The sequence below is a fragment of the Protopterus annectens genome, chromosome 9.part0, assembly GCF_019279795.1.
Source record: "Protopterus annectens isolate FY-2018-M chromosome 9.part0, PAN1.0, whole genome shotgun sequence".
Taxonomy (NCBI): Eukaryota; Metazoa; Chordata; order Ceratodontiformes; family Protopteridae; genus Protopterus; species Protopterus annectens.
The window spans coordinates 585,258,154-585,281,207 of NC_056743.1; the positions used below are offsets into that span (position 1 = coordinate 585,258,154).

General features: G+C 41.8%; 1 protein-coding gene across 2 annotated transcripts in view; it reads right to left on the minus strand.

Moving 5' to 3' along the window:
* Positions 1-8,735, minus strand: part of CCHR9.PART0H2orf42 (chromosome chr9.part0 C2orf42 homolog) — a 420,265-nt gene extending 411,530 nt beyond the window's left edge. Inside the window, exon 1 of one of the 2 annotated variants that reach the window (XM_044083125.1) lies at positions 8,667-8,735. In XM_044083125.1, coding sequence (XP_043939060.1) covers positions 8,667-8,720 — 54 coding nt within the window. In that variant the 5' untranslated portion in view covers positions 8,721-8,735. Of the gene's footprint in view, positions 1-7,690; positions 7,802-8,666 lie in introns of those variants that run through there. The other variant, XM_044083126.1, reaches the window with a different exon arrangement.
* Positions 8,736-23,054: the final 14,319 nt, after the last annotated feature.

A 23,054-nucleotide genomic window follows, 5' to 3' on the forward strand; every position in this document is an offset into this window, starting at 1 on the left:
TTGCTGCATATCTTTGTTTTTTGGTTACAAGTTTATTTTTGTAAAGTATAAAAATAACACTTGCATAAAGCCTCAATGATAACATTTTACAAAAATGTGATAGAAATGTAACAATTATGTGCTATTTGTTTACTCATATGTGGGACTATGTATTTACAATGAAAAAAAAACCTAACTACTGCTTTTATCCCTCTGTATCCATCTTTCCTTCAACATTAATTGGAGAATTAAACTCAACTGTGATGTATTTTTTTGTACAAAACCAAGCTAGCTGTTATCAGGACCTATTTCCTTACAGGCTTTGTGAAGTAAGGTACTGAAGAAAATAGAAAAATATTAAGACAACTGCAAAGGACATAGAGTCATTTTGGTTTTCCGTATGATTTTATAACTTTAAGATGCTCCTGAGTACTGTGACTATGCTATTAAAAAAATGACAGATTTGTGCCCACTGTGAAATCATGCTGTTTGCAGTCCTGTATCACAGCCAATGACATAAAATCCATCTTCTGATTAATTACAACATGGCATTATTCACCAAATGCACTCAAGCAACTCCTCTTATTCTGTGCATTTAAAATGTTGTTTGTTTTAATTCTACCCCAGAAAAGTTCTGCTGTCTTCAGTTTTTCCATCATCCTTCCAAAAAGTGAAGATTTAAATTTGTGTGGCTAAAGAGCACTGTAATTCAATGTTTGGAGTGGTCCAGTCCCAGAAAAAGAAAAAAATGTTTTTAACTTTAAAAGAATTCATAAATACATATCAGATAGTGAATTACTTGTGAGGAAGATGATAACAGCACAGGAAGTCTATGCAAATGATGTGTGCTGTTAAACAGTCTGCACTGCCTGAAACAGTCTTATCTTGTTCTTTATTCGTAGTTCTACAGCAAACTGAAATCTGCTGAACAGTTACCAATCCAGTAAATGTAAAGTCTATATGAGTCACCACCCAGCCCTAATGGCATAGAGGGACTACTGCCCAGGTGAACAGAGATCAATTAGCAGCTCAGGTGCTTGAAAGAGCTGGCAAAGGAAGATTGGCATCCCTGTCCTGGGGATATGGTGGGATGAAGCAGGACACACAGCCACAATCTCTTGGAGGTGGGGCAGCACTGCAGTGTGTTTCATGGGTGGCAGGCTTTTGGTTCCTCAAGCCATTGCCTGGTTGTAGCCTTTAATACTGACTGCATAGGAATATGCACTCTGAGGTGGAAAGCACTGTAGGCCCTCTTGCTAATGTGGATGGCCCTGTTGAGCGGGGGTTAGTTAGATTACATAAATGCCTGCATTGCCAGGATGACAGCAAGGGTGCAAGTAACCCTAATGGCTCCTTGTATGATGGCCCCCAGCTCTCTCCACCCATGCTGTACTGGGGTAATTCTCTACTTTGAATGAACAAATAGGTAGTATCTCATTGGGTAGGCTTGACAGTCAGCAAGCATGGGGTAAAAAAGCAAACAAAACTTCAGGAAACTAGAGATGCATCTAGATTTAGTAGCTAAAATTACCCTTCGTCAATTAAAAAAAAAAAAAAAAAAAACTGATAAAAGAGCCTACAGCTTAGCTTGACACATGCCCCTATTTTGTATTTTCAGGCTTGATTTACCCATTCACGATTTTCTGAATACTATTTCATTAGACGTGATTTTTGAAGCTGTCTACTACACAGAAAACTACACTACATAACTAAAATACCAGAGGTACCAATAACTTCAAGAAAGAGGGCACATCTTACATCTTCCCTTTTTAAAAGCCAAAACAAATTACCTTGTCTGGTAGAATTTTGCAGAACATTAAAGTCTACAGATTCTACACAGTCTTTTTGATAATGTGCTTATATTTTGCATCACTTTTGACACACACCGATTTTTAAACAAGTCTCTGGGTAGTATCCAAACTCAAACTGGAAGAGGGAAGAATTGTGTGCAATTAGGTATTCATATTTTATACGAATTAGGTACCCAGATTTTTTACTTGCTGTACCTACTTTTCAAGGGCCATTACACCTATTTTCAATGACTGCAGGTTGAGAAGTATGGTTTGACAAATATGCCAGCACCATATCAACATCAAAATAACAGAATGAAAAAAATTACAGCGTACATAATAAACAATGGAACTTTTGCTGCTACTGACAACTCATGACTATGTTGTCTCCAGAGGTCCTCTGTACCTATATCCTGGCCAATGCCATCTCCCACCTTCTCATTCAAATAAAAAAAAAAAAAAAAAAAAGCTGTTCATCGTTAACATATATTCAACTCTGCCACAAGAAACAAAGGATTTATTTTATTTTACATTTGTTTACCAGGAAAGTCCGACTGGATATATGTCCATTTTTAGAGGAGGCCCAGTGAGAAAAGCTCCAGAAAGCAGAGTAAAAATACATTAGGAACAATAGAAACATTGAGAGATAAGTATAATATGCAGTTTTCAGTAGGGTTACAAACTAAGATAAAACATAGTAGACAATATCAAAACCATGCAGCTTCAGTTCAGTTTCAGACAATAATACACGCGGTTATGGGCTAAGTCCCATCAAGAATTCATACACTTATTAGAGTATATGATTGAAATGATTAGGGAGAGTTTGCAGGAACAGCGGGTGGTGATTAGTCGGGGTTTAAGCAGGGACATTGCCAATGCTGTTAGAAGTGTAGTTTGAGGCTTTTTTTGAACTGGGTAAAGGAGGATTGGTGAGTAAGTTCAGCAGGTAGCATATTCCAAGTTTTGCCTACTGAGTTGGCGAATAGAGTCCCCAGCCACATTTATGCTTAGTTGTTTGTACCAGCAGTTTGTCAGCAGAGTGACCTCAGATTGCTGTATGGTTTGATCTTATTTAGTACTGGTGTTTTTTCGGGTTGATATAGTATTTTGTGGGTTATTACAAGTTGGTTGTATCGGAGAAGATTGGATCACTCCAGCCATCCTAGTTGAATTAGGTTGATACAATGGTGGGTCCTAGAGGTAGCACCTGTAGCAAATCTAGCAATATGTTTGTAACTAGCAGGTTTGGTAAGGGTGGCTTGGTTCAGGTTAGTGAAGAGGGGGGAGGCATACAGGAGGGTAGAAAGTAGGTGGAACCGAGCAGTTGTGGTTCTTGCAAAAGGAGTGAGAAAGGGTTTGATCTTGTATAGGGAGCCCAGTTTTTGTTGACAGATTTGATGGTTTTATTGACATGGATATCACATTTTAGGGCGTTATTGACTGTGACGCCCAGGAGTTATGTGCGAGTATCTGGGGATATAATTGTGCCATTGTTGGAACTTGTAATAAAGAAAGGTGAGAAGGATTTGCAGGTGGGGGAAATGATGAGCAGTTTAGTTTTGTTGGGGTTTAAAAGAAGCTGTTTGCGAACCATTTTTCTACATCATTGAAAGTATTCTGGGTTAGGTTCATAAGCTCAGCTGAGGAGGAGGCGGTACATATTAAAAGTAGAATAGTCTTCGATTTGGATGCAGGTGGCCTTGGGAGTGATGGCGGTTAGGTCATTGATAAAGACTGAGAAGAGTAGTGGTTCTAGCATGGAGCCTTGGGGGACTCCTAGAATAATGGGTAGACGTGTGGATAGGGTATTCTGCCATAAAACCGCTTGTTGTCTAGCATGCATAGCATACTTTAAATTTACAGAAAACTCTGCTTTTTCATGCTTTGATACCATCAGTTGTGTGTCTTCATATCTACGACTGCTGATGAACACCTAAGAAGCTCACAAGAGAACATTTCAACATCAAGGGAACTTTGGAGAAGTACAGACAGAAAGGAGATCAAACATTTGGACTAATGTAGAAAAAAATGTTTTTTTTTTTTTCTCCATTGAACAAGTATGAAGATACCTTGCATTTGGAACCAAGCATCTCACTCCTGACAACACTCTTGACAAAGTTTTCAGCCCTGTACAGCACTATATGACAGTGTCAATTTATAGTCCTTTTTAAGCAACAATAGAAGACACAACTGCCTATGTAATGAGCCAAGCATTGTTAGAAGTGGGGACAATGGAGGGCCTCCAATATGCAAAATAGCAAGAAGCAGGCTCGTGGGAATTATTTAAAAAAATGTGATCACATTTGTCTCAGCGTTCCTGAAATGGTGAGGTTGGCCTCCCTGAGGAGCTCCAAACATTTTTGAAAAAAAGCTGTACACTTTAAAAAAATATTAACTGTGTGGTATTGTGTTTACATGTAATCAGGTTAAAAACACAATATCATGGATTATGTATTTCTGACTACAAATCAATTCTGAAAGCTTGTGCTTGTCTGTTATGGGAGTGGAATGTGCTTCATCTGTATAGTACAGCATATTTTGTATCTGCAGATCTAAAATACTGGGGTTTTTTTAATACCTATGAGAAGCTCAGACTCTGATTTAACAGAGGCTCACAATGGTAAAGTACAACAATCTCGGTACAGACTGAAATGTGCAAAACAAGCCAGCTCCATGGTGCAAAAGGACAAAACCCTGACTGTGACCCAGACAAACTAAGATTGCCTAGCTACTTAAACACTGGAGGAGTAGGTGACAAGAGGTTGAGCTTGCCCACCCTAGGGCTTAAACAGGTAAGTCTGATATACTGCAATTCCCAGCAACTTCTGGTGAAAGAAGTTTTCATCATTTATATAGCCCACCTAATCATGAAGGGATTCACATCTAGATCAGGGGAGGTCATCGTACCTCTTTACTCATCCCTCATCAGGCCCATAATTGAGTACAATGCCCCGTTTGGGATGTACCTTACCAGACACCTGCAGCAACTGGAAAGACCCCAAAAGTACCTCACCAAGAGGATCAAAGGGCTCAAACAGATGCCATATGCTGCCCGGTTAAAGAAACTCCAGCTCTACTCAGTGGCATACCGCCTGCTCAGAGGCGATCTGTGCCTGACGTATAAAGCCATGTCCAACCAAGAATTAATGGACATGCTGCACCTCAGAAAATCCAAATCCCATCGAGCTACACGCTCGAGAGACTTGAACCTCAGCACTGAAATAAATAGGACATGCTGGACGGACAGATTCATAACCCAGAGGCTCCCTTCACTCTGGAATAAAATCCCAGTCCAGGTTAGGCAGAGTCCCACATTGACTCTCTTCAAGAGGAATCTTGATGAGTGGATGGGAGATCGTAGGTTTACCCCGGCTATCACTTCTGTGTCACTGTTAGACAGAGGCACAGTATACTAACCTCAAAAAAAGGCATAGCAAAATTAATTTAAAATGGGTGGCGAAAGCCAAACACACTCTGGCTAGGCTTATAAATGCCCAAGGGCAGATAGCCTAGTATGAACCTATGAAGCATACAAGCTAGGAATGTACTTGGCTTTGCCAAGACACATTCCTGCAGTAGTCATCATATACAATTAGAAAAACACATACAAACCCAAGAGGCTATAGCAAGGACTCGCTTTTTTGTGTATGCATGTTAACTACCAGAACAGGGGTCAGGAGGGAAAACTTCCACAACAGCTAGATGCCAGTCTTCCCTGCCATCAGTTTTCACTCCAGTAAGCAAGGGAATGAATTTACAAGATCAGTAATGGGTAAGTGCTAGATGGCTGGCAGGTAAGGGGGTGATAACCAACACACACAAAAGTTTACTGCATGCAAAGTAAATCTAACTAGGTTATTCCCACCACTGGAAAATGTCTGCACTTCAAAACCTAAGAATGTGAAAGCCATCACTAGACTACCATGCTCTGAAAAAAAAGAAAAATACAGCATATGCTTTTAAGTGTGGGATTACCCAGCTCTGCACTGGCCCCACCCCATACTGGTTGCTACATATCCAGTTTACTTACTTACTTTCTGGTAAATTACTGAAGCTTACAACCACTCAATAATGCATATATCTCAGTTGTACCTCGAAGAGGAAAGCCCCTCATTTTGAGACTTGAAAATTCTACATTCCACATGGCTCATCACACTGGAAGGGTTTGTCATTCATTAATATGGCAACAACCCATGGAAGGGTGTGGGTAATGCTGAATTTACCATGGTTGGTGTGATTTGGTTTCAAGGGTAAAGCATACAGAATCATAATCAAATAACTTCATGCAGAAACCATTAATAACCATGCCTACAGGCTTTTGAGGGGAGATCTATGCCTGACATACAGGGCATTGTCAAATCCCACTCTGATGGACCTCCTATATATCTGCAAAACAAACAGCCCCAGAATTACCTGTACTAAGGGCTTAAACCATTCCTGTAATATAAATATGACCTGCTGGAGAGACATGTATGTATCCCAGAGATTACCCCATCTTTGGGATAGGCTTCCCATCCCTGTGAAGCAGAGTTCATCCCTAACCCAATTCAAGTGCAACTTGGACAACTGGATGAGGAACAGGAAATTCATCCCTGGATTGGCACCTATGTCTCTAATGAACACAGGCAATCTATAAATGGTTCATCTCCCAGCCCCTAGCTTGTAAATGTTTCATCTCCCAAGCCCCTGCTTACAGTTGTCAAGGTATCAAAACTTGTTGGAGATTTGGGATGTATAGCTAGGCTTAATAAGGCCCTTGTGGTAGTTAGCCTAATAAACACCTATGTGAGCCTCCTAGCTGAAGTCATACCTCTCAACTGTCCAGATTTTTCTCTTATATTTTTGGTCAGTTTATCATAAAACTGTGGTTTACTGGCAAATCGTTGAGGATTGAAGTCAGAAAATAATGGCAGAGATTTGAGTTTTAGACTTATATCCTTCAGAAAATTAATGATAATTATATTAACTACGTTTGTAACAGAAATATTCAGAAACTATTAACATTTTTGAGCCTTTATCCACTACCATTATTTACGGCTTTGATGGGCTTTCTTGGTCCGAGAGGTATGACTGGAGTCACTAGTACGTGTTCCCCATTTTGAAGACCAAAGGTTGACAGCTATGCCACAATGCCAGGTATTACAAGTTCCGTGCTTATTACAGTTCAGAGAACTCTGTTCTATCGATTTTTTAAAAACTGAAATATTATTAAAAAAATGCCCCTTATTTTGGGCTTTTACCGTCTGCTCTCTAATAAATTTTGACTTTGTCACTGATTCTTACGCAAATAAGTTGAGAACTATGAGCATGGACATAGCGAAGCACTGCATTACCTTCAGCGTTCTCATTGAAGAATAAAGGCACCAAAGATGCAGGCCCTTCAGTGATTTAAGTTTTACGCTGGTACCTACTTTCGGAATAACAAGTAACTAACTATAATGTCTGGCACAGTATCACGGTTTAGTCACAGATTTCTACAAGGGGAGAGTGCACCATTCTGAAGAAAACGCAGTGGCATCCCCAAGGTTCAGGCAGTTAACTGCATCTAAAACAAAGTCATCATTAAAGGTTTCCGTTTGCGGGGAATACGCCACAACACCTGTGCAAACTTTCTCGGGATATCACCATTTCTCCGATCAGCAGCAGAATAACTTTGCATCCAGGAAGACAACCTTCTTCCTAAATAGTTATTTATTCTCAGCCTGAATTAATAAGCTAACCACAGTTATCTGCTGCACATATGCAGGGCAGTAAGCAAGAAACCACATGCACAACAGTCTTGCAGGCTACCAGCAGTAATCCCCGTTTTGCTTTTCTACGTTTTCCTGTTAATCCCCAACACAAACCCCCGAGACTGCTACTACTCTTCTATTTCAACCCAGCTCCTCATCCTCCTGCCACTGACAGCTCAACCCTGGTACCTGTCACTTGAAGCTCAATCTCTCCAGCAGACCCTCCGCCATTCCTTGTTACAAATGCCGCAGAACTGCCAGCTGTAACGACTAACACGATTGAACCGAAAGAGTCAGGTGGATTCGAGGCGTAGTAAAAAGACTTCTGGGAAGCGTAGTCTCTCCACTCCCCCCACCCCCCACCCCAAAAAAAAAGAAAGTGTTGGAAGTATTTGTACTCCCAAGTTTACCTCAATAATTAATCACAACACATAGGGAAAAGGGTACCTAGTTAGTAACACTTTTAACAACTATTCGTATTAACTTAGAGAAAAAAAGATAGGAAATTATGGAGTGTTGGTCCCCTCTGAAGTAAAAAGATCCTGTAAGTATTAATGATCATTGGTATTCACTAGCAGCAATCCTCCACATTTTGAAAAAAATACAATTTTTAGGAGAGACCGAGCAAAATTTGAACCAAATTAGGGGCATTTGACAGGTATATTTATGCACAAGTCCTTAGAAACAAAATGCAAAAGCATTTTCCACTCTCATCAGGCCTCTAATCGACTTTTTTGTGTTCGGGCTAAGCAAAACTAGCACCTGATTTTCTGCTGTGGAAGAACCTAGTATTACGGTTATCTACGTTACGTCATATCATAGCTGCTCATTATATACATATATGTTTTAATATACGACTCAATAGCGTGCTACAGTTTTTAGTTATCTTGATGCATACAAACACCTCGTTATGATAATAACAGCTGGTAAAATTTTTACAAAGAAAGGAGAATTTAAATACAACTACTACCACTTTTAAAAGTTGACATAATGAGAATTTTTTAATACGTATTTTATAACGACAGAGAAGTCAGTGATTTGAATGATTGTCATACCACCTGACAGTCAGGAACTGAGGGTCTGCCTTAGGAAAGCAGTAGTACTTCACAGGCATTTTGGATCATACTGAAAGTTAACAAATTACGGCTTTGTATTAGAACATTACCCCACTGCGATTTTCACGCAGGAATTGGCGTGGTCTAGATGATTGACGTTGCATGCTGAGTGGCAAGCCATGCAGATTACCAACTGACGTGCTGAATATTCATTGACTAACCCTTTGTTAACATAGTGAAGAGCTTGGGGGGGATGTATGCCAGACTGGGGAAGAGGCACCACTCAGACAAAATGAAAAATTATCAGCAAGCGCAGTAAAGAAATGCAGGTTCGTTCAACTATTAGCGGGTCAGAATCTTTGCAGGTCCAAACACAAAGCAAAACACACTCCTGCGGAGGAAAAAACACTATTTTCAAGTAACGTGTAAGGTTGCCACCTTTTAAGCGGGCCAAAGTGGGACATGGGGGTGGGCCAATATGACACTGACCACACCCCCTACCATTACATCATCACAGCAGTTAAGGGTACCACCAAACATGTTCCCATCCTTCAAAAATAGGGACATATTTTAAATATTATTCTTATAAACTTGGAAAGGTGTTTGAGTAACAAGGTTTGTGTTAACATACATTTTCTGAAGGATTTAAGTTCTGTTAACTTGAGGCAGTAACAGAATAAGACAGTGTGAATTAATATACATTATACCATGACCCCCCCATTAATATTCCAAAACGTGCATGCTGATTGGCCAGCGTGCACATTGTAAATCGACTTATACTAATGGAAAAAGGTCCGGTCGCCCGGACTTTTTCCATTACTATAAGTCTCTTTTAAAACACTGTCTCGCTATGTTAAAAGAGTTTAACATAGCGACACAGGTTTAAAAAAAGCAACCGAGATCTCCGTTGCTTTTTTTTAAAGATGTCTTGCTATGTTAAACTCCTTTAACATAGCGACACAGTGTGTAAAAAGCAACGGAGATCTTGCTTTCTCCATTGCCTTTTTTTTAAACCTGTCTCGCTATGTTAAATGGGTTTAACATAGCGAGACAGCTTTAAAATAAGCAATGGAGCTCTCCGTTGCTTATTTTAAAGCTGTCTCGCTATGTTAAACCCATTTAACATAGCGAAACAGTAAAAAGCAACGGAGATCTTGCTTTCTCCGTTGCTTTTGGCCACAGCTCTGATGTACTGTGTAGGCATGCGCAGTACATCAGAACTGCCACGAATACCAGACAGCTGCGGAAGGGCAGCAAAGAGGCATTATACAATGCCATTGTTTAAGAAAAGTAATTATTTATTTTCTTAAATAATGTCATAGTATAATAGCAATAACCCATGCCTGGGTGTGGGTAATGCAGGATTTACCCACGGTTGTCTTTGTTTGGTCCCGAGGGCGAAACCCGCATTACCCACACCCAGGCGTGGGTTATTGCTATATTAATATACATTTCCCGAAGTATAATAAATCTGTAACGTTTAATTATTGGCCTTATTTATTAAGTATAATTCACCACCTTTTGTTCAAAAGGCACCAGTGTTAGGAAGAATTAATGGGGACAGAGCTGAAATTTGAGTCAAAATCAGGGACATCCCTGAAAATTGGGGAAAGTTGAGAGGTATGGTCACATTCTGTGAGAATCTGTACATTTTACTTTTATAATCCAGCTCCAGGTTCCCATATGCTGAATGGGAGCAGGATACTTTTTTGTGGCAAAAAAAAATTTCCTTCCCATACTGAAGCTATATGAGAGGGTGAAGGGGGTTAAGGGAACACAATCTATAAAACACAGACCTAGTATACTGCAATGACAACCTTTTCTGCTATTCAGTTACTTGAATTCAGGGTTCTAATTGTCAGAAACAGTAGCATCTATAAATAAAGAACGAAAATAATAGGAAACAACTAACCGAAGAACAGTCAAAGGCTGCTTATTCCATTGTAAAGTAGACGGCAGTGAGACTCATACATTAGTTTCCTTGCTGGCGCCAAAAAAAGTGACAATGGCATTAACTGCAATGCCGATAGCATCACCATCACTGCAGTGACTGTGAAGTTGCTTAAATAACTTTTAGTGTGTGTGTGTGTGTGTGTGTTAGTACATGTAGCAAAGAGCTCCACAGCTTTTTTTTTTTTTTTTAGTTTGACAGTGGGGAACTTGGATTCAGACAGGAAGAGCCCTACAAAGATTATCTTTATAGGGCTCTTCCTCACTGAATCTCCAGCTCCTTCACAAGCTGCAGTCAATTGCTGCACGAGTTACAAAACCCTGACCTAACAGGGAACAGCTCTGCCCGCAGGTCCGGGTTTTGTCATCTTTGGTGATGTAATTGAATTGTAGAGGAAAAATCTGAAGTGTTTGCAGTTTTTCCATGGCAATTCAGCGTTGTTGAAAAGCGGGACTTTTAAAGTCCCACTGTTTTACAAAGCAGGCAGCGGGATGAGGTTGCTCAACCCCGTGAGTGTCCCGCTGATAACGGGGTAGGTGGCAATCAAAGAAATGCCAAAACCATAACCCCTGCCTCCCCCACCTTTCTTTACTATAATTTTGTGCAGTAATTGCTTTAGCAGGGGGGCAACCCCCCCCCCAACACCCCCCACCTTTCTTTGAACATATTTCTGGAAATAAAGCAACAAGCAATATTCCGAGGCAGTGAGACACTAAATACATTCAATAAATGCAGTAAAAAAGACCTCCCAGCAAGGTCGCCACCCGCACCCTTACAGAACTGTAATTTTAAGTCTATGTAATACTGCAATAGATTGTATATATGTAGCATATTGTGTTCATACCTCTCACCCTTTAAAAAATTGTGATTTTAAGTCTGATATTGTAATACTTTTTATAAATGCAGCATATTCTGTTTTCGTTGGAATAATCAAACCTTTTGATCACTGGAAATTGGACTTCTTCATGTGTCAATCCTGGTATCAGCAAATAAGACAAAAAAAGGGTTTGTACTGAAATAATTACAATGCTTTGCATATTCATTTTGCAGGCGATGGTCTTCCGATGTTTATTCAAAGCACTTCTAAAAGTAAATGTTATGCGTAGAGTGCTGGGAGGGCTTTGGCCGATCCTTGCTATTGCACATCTGGTGGGGTAATGTTCTAATACAAAACCCAAATTCCTTAAGCATATTTCCTAAAACGGCCATAATTTGTTTCATTTTCCATCATAGTCAGATATGAGTAATACAACTAATAAGTGGCTTTCTTTGGTGGTCTGGGCAGGATCTGTAAGAAAGGAGCGCATCCTTGGTACAGTGGCACAGTAAGTAGTGTTGATAAACAGTGATTGCTCCATGTCCGAGTTTTTGGCTGTCACTTCATTTCTGAGGAGTCTATATGTCCTCCTTGTTACTGTGTGGATTTTAATCAAGTGCTGTAGTGTCTTCAGACACCCTTAATAAATAATACAAGTCAATTAATGTTCTTCCAGTTTGTCTACAGAAAGCTTACTGTGTATGTGCATGAATGTCAAAAAGTAATATTTATTTTATGTACATTTGTTTACCAGGAAAGTCTGACTGGACCAAAAAAACTCATTTTCAGCAGAGGCCCAAGGAGAAAAGCTCCATTTCAAAAATAGGTTAACACTGACAACAAAAGTTGCAAAAACTATCATTAACAAATAGAATTTGCAAATTAACAAAATGTAAAACGTGGCTTAATAAGATTTATAGTTAAAAAGAGGAATCTCAGGTAGACAATATATAACAGTGAAATTTGGCTAAACATAGAACGTATCTAATCAACAGTTTACTTCGCAATCTAGTTGTATAAAAAATGGGAAATAGGAGGTAGTTAGTAAAGGCAGACATTGAGAACTTAAATAGAAGGCATAGTATGGAAAATAGGAGAGAAAAGCTTAGTACGGCTAACTTCTCCTGGTAGTGAAATACAATAAGACAAAGTACATCACAGAACATCTAGAGCCTCAGAACTTCTGGGGGCTGTCACTCCTGTCTGCATTAATGGATTAGTAGGGTCCTCTATATCGGCCCTGCTTTGTCTAAAACTTATCCCACTCAGAGGTGGGCACAGAGATTGCTATAGTTTGTGTGGGAGGCTTAGGATACTGTGGTTTTTATTTATTTAGATTTCGGAATTGTGCACAGAGGGTCACTGTAACTTGTGCGTTGATTGAGGACAGTGTGGGAATTCTTTTTTTTTTCTTTCGGCTTTTCCCGTTAGGGTCGCCACTGTGGATCATCTGTTTCCATTTCTTCCTGTCCCCTGCGTCTTTCGCTGTCACCCCAACAACCTGCATGTCCTCTCTCACCACATCCATAAACCTTAACTTGGGCCTTCCTCTTTTCCTCTTACCTGGCAGCTCCATCCTTAGCATTCTTTTCTCAATATACCCAGCATCCCTCCTCAGCACATGTCCAAACCAACGTAATCTTGCCTCTCTGACTTTGTCTCTAAACTGTCCAACCTGGGCTGACCCTCTAATATACGTATTCCTAAACCTGTCCACTCTCGTCACATCCAGTGCAAATCTTAACATCTTTAACTCTGCTACGTCCAGCTCTAACTCTTACCTTTTTGTCAATGCCACTGTCTCCAACCCATATAACATAGCTGGTCTCATTATCCTCTTGTAGACCTTCCCTTTCACTCTTACTGGTACTCGTCTGATACAAATCATTCCTGACACTCTTCTCCACCCACTCCATCCTGCTTGTAGTCTCTTCTTCACTTCTATTCCATACTCGCCATTACTCTGAACTGTTGATCCCAAGTATTTAAGCTCATCCAACTTTGCCAGCTCTATTCCCTGCATCCTCACCATTCATCTATCCTCCCTCTAATTCACACACACACACATATTCTAAGTCCTGCTGACCCTCATTCCTCTCCTCTCCAGAGCATATCTCCACCTTCTGCAGGGTCTCCTCAACCTGCTCCCTACTCTCACTACAGATCACAGTGTCATTAGCAAACATCATAGTCCACGGGGACTCCTGTCTGATCTCTTCTGTCAACCTGTCCATCACCATTGCAGATAAGAAAGGGCTCAGAGATTATCCTTGATGTAATCCCACCTCCACCTTAAACACATCCGTCACTCCCACCACAGACCTCACCGCTGTCACACTACCCTCATACATTGTCCTGTACCACTCTTACATACTTCTCTGCCACTCCCGACTTCCTCATACACTATCACAACTCCTCTCTGGGCACCCTGTCATATGCTTTCTCTAAGTCCACAAACACACTATGCAACTTCTTCTGACCTTCTCTGTACTTTTCCATCAACAATCAATGAGAATTATTTCTTTAATTTGCCTTAAAATCACACCTTAGAGATATGCAAAGAAGGTCGGTATAAGTTGCAAGTGTACTGTGTCATTAGAGTAACAAGTTGGGATGAATTAATATGACAAGTTGGAATGAAATAATATGATTTTTTCACTTCACGTCACCCATGCAAATGGAGAATGGGGTGTATGGCTGCTGAATCATATACCAAGGCACGTATGAGCATTTACACAAATGCATAGATCGGGCCATACCTAACAGAACCAAGATGCTGTCCTCCAAAAAAAAAGGAAGCCAGTCTGGTGGTCCCCTGCCATTAACAAACTCTACAACAAAAGGAAAAACTGTTGCAGAACAGGGTAAAGTCCCAAAACTGGAAACATTCCCTTGTGAATCTCAGCAAAAACTGAGATCCCTCATCAAATCCTCCAAAGCTAGTTATGAAAACAAAATTGCTACAGATACTAAAGATAACCACAAGGCATTCTTTAGTTATGTCAAGAATCTGCATAACAATACGCAGATGTGCTCTGAGCTACTGCACAATGGCACCACTTACACTGAACCAGCTGATATTGCCAACATCTTGGCCAACAGGTTTAGTAGAAACTTTACCCCCCTTTGACCCCCTAAAGGACCCATCCCAATACCTGAGGAATGCCAAATTCCTAATATCATGGCTGCACAGGTAGAAACCCCACTGTCCAAAGCCAAGAATACAGCTTCCATGGGACCTGATAATATACCTGGCTGTGTTCTACATGAATTACAAAGGGAACTGGCACCACACCTAAGTGCCCTGTTCAACCACAGCCTCACTTCAGGCTTTCTTCTTACCGAATGGCGCACCACTACAATAATTCCACACCACAAAGGGGGAGCAGCAACAGACCATGGTAACTACCGCCCCATCAGCCCGACGAGCCTGATCTGTAAAGGCTATGGAGCGCATCATTATGGACCTTATAAATAGGGATACAGGGAACCTTCAAACCCTGGACCCCACACAGTTTGGGTTTGTGAAGGGCAGATCATGTCTGCTCAACCTGACAGACTTCTTCGAATCTTTCACCAGAGCGATAGACAAAGGTAAAGTAGTCCATACAGCCTACATTGATATAGCCAAGGCCTTCAACACCATCCCCCACTCAGGAACCATTGATAGACTCACTAACCTAGGCATTAACTCCTATGTCATAAGATGGGTTGCCAACTGGCTCACTGACAGAACCCACACGGTGAAAGTTGCGGACTCCAAATCTGACTACCGGGCAGTTACAAGTGGCGTCTCACTGGGATCGGTTCTGGGTCCTCTCCTGTTTGGCATCTACTTCTCTGAAGTTCAAGCCAACACAAGGGGACTCTTGTTAACCAAATTCACGGATGACTGCAAACTGGTAGCAATTATTGATTCTCAAGCTGATGTAGACATCCTACAAAAAAGCCTCATAGAGACCGACAACTGGTGCTAGAACCATGGCCTTAAGCTCAATGCTAAAAAGTGCGTCATTCCTTTTGGGAAAAACATGGTGCCCACAAACTACCACATTGACGGTAGCCCACTTAACTCCAGAGATATAAGAGCTCTAGGGACACGTAGATGGCAACCTGTCCAACTACCATGTTGCCACTGCCACTAGAAAGTCATTCTACATGGCACACCTCATTACAAAAGGTTTCTCATCCAAAAAGAAAAGTTTTAATCCCTCTCTACTCATCCCTCATTAGACCCATTATAGAGTACAATGTCCCATTTGGCATACACCTGACTAGACACCTACAACAACTGGAGAGGCCACAAAAGTCCCTCACAAAGAGGATCTTAGGACTCAAACACATGCCCTATACAGAAAGACTCAAACTCCAGCTTTACTCCGTCTCATATCACCTACTTAGAGGTGATCTCTGCTTGACATACCAAAGCCATGTCTGACCAAGTGTTGCTAGACATACTTCTGTGATGCCCATGCCCTGGCCCAGCAATTAAGGAGCCTCAATCCTCACCACTAACACCAGAGAGGGCATATCATATAAGAGGAAAAGATAATAAATACACACAGTAAAGTACAATTTCCCTTAAGTGCACACAGATATCACAGTCTGGGGCTGGTTGCTCCCTTGCTCCCGAATAAGACTCCCCATTGGCACATCTATAGGGTCTAGATCTCAGCCTAGCTGGCAAGCTAACCTCCAGTACCCTCTCTGTCCAACCAGTGCTTTGTGTCTCTGTCCAAGTAGCTGCACACACGCACACTTCGAGATAAGTATTTATACAACTTCACAGACATTCCTGGGAAAGGCTGACACAGATTCTCCAGCTGTGCCCCTTTACCCTGACTATATGGTAATTACTGCCACCATCAGCTAATATTTATCAGCTACATAACAGCCCTTAAAAGGGTCTGCAATTATTACCATGCAATATTATCCAATTGATAAGTGTGACTAATCAGTCAAGGATTATTAGAGTGGCCTTGTACAATAAACACTAAATATGCAATTTACTCTAGAGCTTAACGTATCACTACACAAACCAGCCACAGGTAAAAAGGTTTTTAAAATATTTAATAATATATACTAAAACACAAGACAATACTACTACACCACAGTGCCATTCAAGAGTTCAGAGATCACACAGAAACTTAAAATAATTCCATAGTACAGTTCTGACATAAAAGAAAAACAGTTAGTCTAACTTTCTTCTAATTTCCTAGCTATTACTACAAGAAAACATACTTCTGAAATAACTTACTTAAGACACAGGCAGAGTGCTGATAAGTTGGATATCAAAACAAAAATGCTCAATAATTTCTGGTTCTCACTGTTTAAATTGAAACTGCAGTTCTGATAAAACATTACATCATTTGTTTACACTTTCTTGGTTCCCAGGCCACATAGAAACTGTATTTACATTATTTTACACTTAGAGCAATAAAGGACATTCCATATGTAAATTCTGGTCATTAACTTTAGCCTTAAAACAATAGGCAGGATGCTTACTCCAGACTCATCTACTCCAAATTCTAACTTCAAAGGAACAGACAAAGTAATTTTAATTTCAAAGGACCAATAAGAAATGCTTGACTTAGTTTTCCTTACAACAGATGGCAATGCTGCCACATTGTTGAAACAGCATTTCTTTACATTTAAGACACAAGCCTGTATTTTACATTTATATTTACAAATGCCAGAATTATATATCAAATTCTATTTGACTAGGCTGGCAGCCTTCACCCCTCTCCTCCCCTGGAGAACTCAAGCTAGTTTTTTCAAGTGACCCTTGATAAATGCTGCTTGAGAGTGTTAGGTCTATCTGAGTGTACCTCACCCTAGTCCCTATTTTGAAAGCCCATCTGGATTGGCATTGCTACTCCCACTGCAGTGCTGCACTGACATATATGCTTGCAACCCCAGGCTCCATCTTAGCAACTTGGCATTTTGCTGACTGGCTCTGTTTAACCATGTTAGAGGGTTGTGATCTCTCATTACAGTGAATTTTCTTCCATACAGATAAGGCTGAAGTTTCTGTAGTGCCCACACTATGGCTAGACATTCCTTTTCTACAGCTGCATAGCATTCCTCCCTGGGTTGGAGTCTACAACTGAGATAAACCACTGGGTGCTCTTCTCCCTCTGAAAGAATCTGGCAAAGTACAGCCCCTACCCCATGGTTCGAAGCATCCACTTGCACAACAAATTCGGTGCTGTAATCTAGACTGGCTAACACAGGGGGTCCTCCCAAAGCTTCTTTAAGCTTCTGGAATGCCTGCTCACATGCTGGAGTCCACACTAACTTATCTGGCCTGTTCTTCCTTGTCAGGTCTGTGAGGGGAGCAGCTATGGTACTATAACTGGGGGCAAACTTTCTGTAGTACCCTGCTGTCCCAAAAAATGCCCTCACCTGCTTTTTGGTAAAAGGTGCAGGCCATGCCTGAATGGCTTCCACTTTGGCAGGTTCTGGCCTTATCTTTCTACTCCCCACTCTGTCCTAGGTAGGAGACCTCTGCCATACCCACCTGACATTTGCTTGGCTTAATGGTCAACCCTGCCCTCTGTAGTCTGCCCAGCACCTCCCTGACATGCTGAAGGTGCTCTGGCCAGGAATGGCTGTAGAAGGTAATATCATCTAGGTAAGCAAGGGCAAACCCTCCTGCTCCTGCTAGGATATTATCCACCAGCCTCTGGAAAGTCGCTGTGGCATTCTTCATCCCAAAGGGCATCTTTGTGAACTCATACAAGCCAAAAGGAGTCACAAAGGCTGACTTCTCTCTAGCACTGGGAGTCAAGGGCACCTGCCAGTAACCCTTGGTAAGATCAATGGTTGTAAGATACTTAGCCCCACCCAGCTGCTCTAGGGCCTCATCTGTCCTAGGCATGGGGTAAGCATCTGACTCTGTGTGACTAATTTCCTGTAATCCACACAGAACCTGGTGTTGCCATCTTTCTTTGGAACCAGCACCACTGGGGAGGCCCAGGGACTGTTGGACTCTTGAATCACCCCTAGTTCCAACATCTCCTGTGCCTCTTCTCTCAGAGTCTGTCTGACTCTCTCAGGCACCCTATAAGGGGCTTGCCTAATGGGCCTTTGGGTCCTGTATCCACCTGGTGCTGCACCAGGTGGGTGCACCCTGGTTTCCCAGTGAACATGTCCCCAAATTCCTGCAACACTGCTCGGATTTCTTGAACCTGGGTAGGAGATAGCTGCTGGGACATTGCTACTCCTTCCACTGAGGTGTCAGCCTGAGCCTCACTGAGGAGATCAGTCCCCAGATCTCATTCAGACTCCTCCTGCAATCCACTGCAAATGCTTAGCACAAGGGCCTTCCTATCATGGTAAGGTTTCATCATGTTAACATGGTACAATTTGTGCCCCTGCCATCTGCCTAGCAGTTCCACCATGTAGTTAACATCACTTAGCTTTCTTACTATCTTGTAGGGTCCCTCCCAAGCTACTTGCAGCTTGTTGTGTCTGACAGGAATGAGAACCATTACCTGCTGCCCCTCAGCATGCTCCCTAGCTCAAGCATTCCTGTCATACCACACCTTTTTCTGTTGTTGGGCTTCTGCCAGGTTCTCCTGGGCCAAGCCCATGAGTTCCCTGAGCCCTGTCTTGAGGTTTAGTATATATGCCATAACAGACTCCTTGTGAGACTCACACTCACCTTCCCACTCATCTCGAATTAAATCTAGAGGTCCCCTCACCCTATGCCCATACAGCAACTCAAAGGGTGAAAAACCTGTGGATTCCTGGGGTACCTCTATGTAAGCAAACAGCAGATGGGGCAAATATTTGTCCCACTCCCTCTTAAACTGATCTGCAAATGCCTGTAGCATGGATTTGATTGTAGAGTTTAACCTCTCAACAAGACCATTAGTCTGGGGATGGTAGGGGGTGGTCTTCATGTGCTTCATCCCACAGGACTTCCACAGACAAGCCAACAGGTCTGACATAAAATTGGCACCTCTATCAGACAGTATTTCTTTTGGGAAACCTACCCTGCTGAAAATCTCTAACAAAGCATTTGCCACCTTCTGTGCCTCAATGGAAGACAAAGCTACTGCCTCAGGGTATCATGTAGCATAATCCACTACCACTAGGATATACTTTTTCCCTGTGGAACTTGGGGTACTCAGAGGACCCACAATATCCATAGCTACCCTCTGAAATGGCTCCTCAATCACAGGCAAAGACATCAAAGGAGCTCTCACCTTGTCTCCTGCCTTGCCTACCTTTTGGTACTTCTCAAAGGTCCTGCAGAAAACTGTTACATCTCTGGAAATTCCAGGCCGATAGAAGTTCTGCATAAAATGCCTCTTTGTAAGTTTTATGCCCATATGACCTGAAAAGGGAATATCATGGGCTATGGCTAGAAGTGCCAGATGGTAGGCTCTAGGCAGTACCAACTTGCTGTACTCTCTCACCTTCTAGCCCTCCCTCAGGGGTCCACTCTCTGTATAGTAACCCTTTTTTCCAGTATACAGATTCCCCCTTCCCTTAAGAATCAGGTGCCTCCCTAGTTACCTGCCTCAGGCCTTGCAATGTAGGGTCTGAGAGCTGAGCCTGTCTCAACTCTCTCCTTGTAAACCTTTATAGCTCCCCTTCCACAGGAAGTCTGGCATCTTCTGACAGCAGTGCCTCACTGTCAGCCTGGATACTACTACTCACCTCTACCTTTGCAGTTACCCTGTCCAAGGGAGCATCAGTAACCACAAGCAGCTGTGGCTCACCTTCAGTCTCACTGCTACAAAGTAGCTCCCTTCCTTAAGTAACCACCTCATCAGTCCTGGCTGCAAGTATGCAGTCTGTCTGGGTCTCCCCCAGGCTACCAGACCCACATGCTTGTTTCCTAGCCTGACCACATGTAACTGCATAAGTACATTGTACTGCCTCATCCAAATCCTTCTCTCTCAAGACATCTGCAGGATGGTAGTTTAGTACCCCTGTTGTCTCAAGACAACCTACTATTGGCATTTTGTCTTTCCCACTTACTGGCTCCCTCACCTTTGGTTCCCCACCTTGCCTCCGTGGACACCTGTATGCCACATGGCCCCACTGGTTGCATTCAAAAAATGTAACCATAGCTCCTGTACGTGTACCTGGACTAGTGGCTTCCCCTGCTACTGACAGATTCTATTGTGGCAGTCTGTGCTGCCCACCATGGGTTCCTTTAGACCCATGAGAAGTACTGGGGGTCCCCTTCCTATGCAGGGTTGCCCTGCTTGCTAGGTATAGGTCTCCCTTCTTCCCCAACTCATCTGAAGTAGCACACTGTCTATCAGCTAACCAGATCCTCATGTCCTCAGGCAAAGTGCTAAGGGCTTGTTCCCTTACCAAAAGGTCTGCCAGCTCTTCAAAAGTGGTGACCTGACATCCACTCACCCAGCTATGAAAATAAGTGCTCAGTTCAGCAACATATTCACACACACTTTCATCTGCCTTGCGTCTATGCTCTCAACACTTTTTCCTATACATTTCAGGTGTTAGCTTAAAACATTCTAAAATACATTTTTACAGCAGTATAATCAAAACAGTCAGGCATTTTTGACAGAAAAGTTACAGCTTTCCCATGGAGTAAGGGGGTCAGAATCCATACCCAGACCCTTTGGTCAACACTATACTGTTTGCATACCTTCTCAAACATATGAATGAAACTATCAAAATTATCCCCCTCTTTAAATTGCAGAAGACATTTACTGACCTGTTGCACTTCTGGGGTCCAGTTACTCCCTTCCTTATTACCTGCATGACTCTGGCGAAGAGTCAGCATTTCCCTCTCATGCCTCCTCTGATGCTCATTTTCTTCGGCTTCTATCTCCAAACGCCTGGCCTCCAACTCAAGTCTCTCTAGCTCCAGCTGGATTTTTAAGTCCACTGCAGAAAGGTTGAGCTGTCCATTCTCTGAGGATATTGTATCTCCACTGCCAGTCTGATTGTCCTTCGCAGAAAGGTTGAGCTGTCTATTCTCCAAATATATCGTATCTCTACTGCCGGCCTGGTTGTCCTCCTGGATGCTGTTTTCTGATGCAGCTGTAACTAAGGCTGCAATCAGGTCTGCCTTAGTCAGGTTTCCATGTACGAGTCCCCTAGCCTGGCACATCTCCTTCAGCTGGCTCCTTGTCAGCTTTTCGTACTCCTCTGCTGACATGCTGCCTGCTTACCCTGACTAACTAAGCTAACAAAATAAATAAAACAATTGTGATCTGAACTATGAGTATTCACTGTGTGGCTGTTTTAGAGTACAAAACACCTTCAGAGATCACTGCATATGAGCTACAGGATTCACTCTACCCACACCACTACAGGTCAATTAGTATTTGCCAACTAATTAATATGTGATGTGGATATCCACCGCCACCACAAATGTGAAGTGGATCCCACCACTGTAAACCACATGTGATGCCTGCACTCTGGCCCAGCAATCAAGGAGCCTCAATCCTCACCACTAACACCAGAGAGGGCATCTCATATAAGAGGAAAGGATAATAAATACACACAGTATAGTACAATTTCCCTTAAGTGCCCACAGAGATCACAGTCAGTATGGGACTGGTTGCTCCCTTGCTCCCCAGGTCCCCATTAAGACTCCCCAACTGGCACAGCTATAGGGTCCAGTTATCATCCTAGCTGGTAAGCTAACCTCCAGTAACCTCTCTGTCCAACCAGTGCGTCATGCCCCTGCCCAAGTAGCTGACACACACTTACACACTTTGAGATAAGTATTTATACAACTTCACAGACACTCCTGGGAAAGGCTGACACAGATTCTCCAGCTGTGTCCCTTTATCCAGACTATACAGTAGTAACTACTGCCACCACCAGCTAATATTTATCAGATACTCAAAGGCCCTTAAAAGGGTGTCCAATTATTACTGTGCATTATTATCCAATTGGTAAGTTTGACTAATCAGTCAAGACTTATTAGAGTGGCATTGTACAATAAACTCTATAAATATGCAATGTACTCTAGAGCTTAACTTATCGCTACACAAACTAGCCCCAGGTAAAAGGATTTTAAAATATTTAATAAATACGAAAAACACAAGACAATACTACTACACCACAGTGCCATTCAAGAGTTCAGAGATCACACATAAACTTAAAATAATTCCGTAGTACAGTTCTGACATAACAGAAAAACAAGAAAAAAAAATTCACAGCTGCTTCCACAGGGATTTATTGATTTGCCTGAAAAAGCTACTTCATTTTGTGGATAACAGAACACTTAGTCTAACTTTCTTCTAATTTCCTAGCTATTACTACCAGAAAACATACTTCTGAAATAACTTACATAAGACACAGGCAGAGTGCTGATAAGTTGGATATCAAAACAAAAATGCTCAATAATTTCTGGTTCTCACTGTTTAAATTGAAACTGCAGTTTTGATAAAACATTACATCATTTGTTTACACTTTCTTGGTTCCCAGGCCACACAGAAACTGTATTTACATTCTTTTACACAGAGCAAGCAATAAAGGACATTCCACATGTAAATTCTGGTCATTAACTTTAGCCTTAAAACAATAGGCAGGATGCTTACTCCAGACTCATCGACTCCAAATTCTAACTTCAAAGGAACAAAGTAATTTTAATTTCAAAGGACCAATAAGAAATGCTTGACTTAGTTTTCCTTACAGCAGATGGCAATGTTGCCACATTGTTGAAACAGCATTTCTTTACATTTAAGACACAAGCCTGTATTTTACATTTATATTTACAAATGCCAG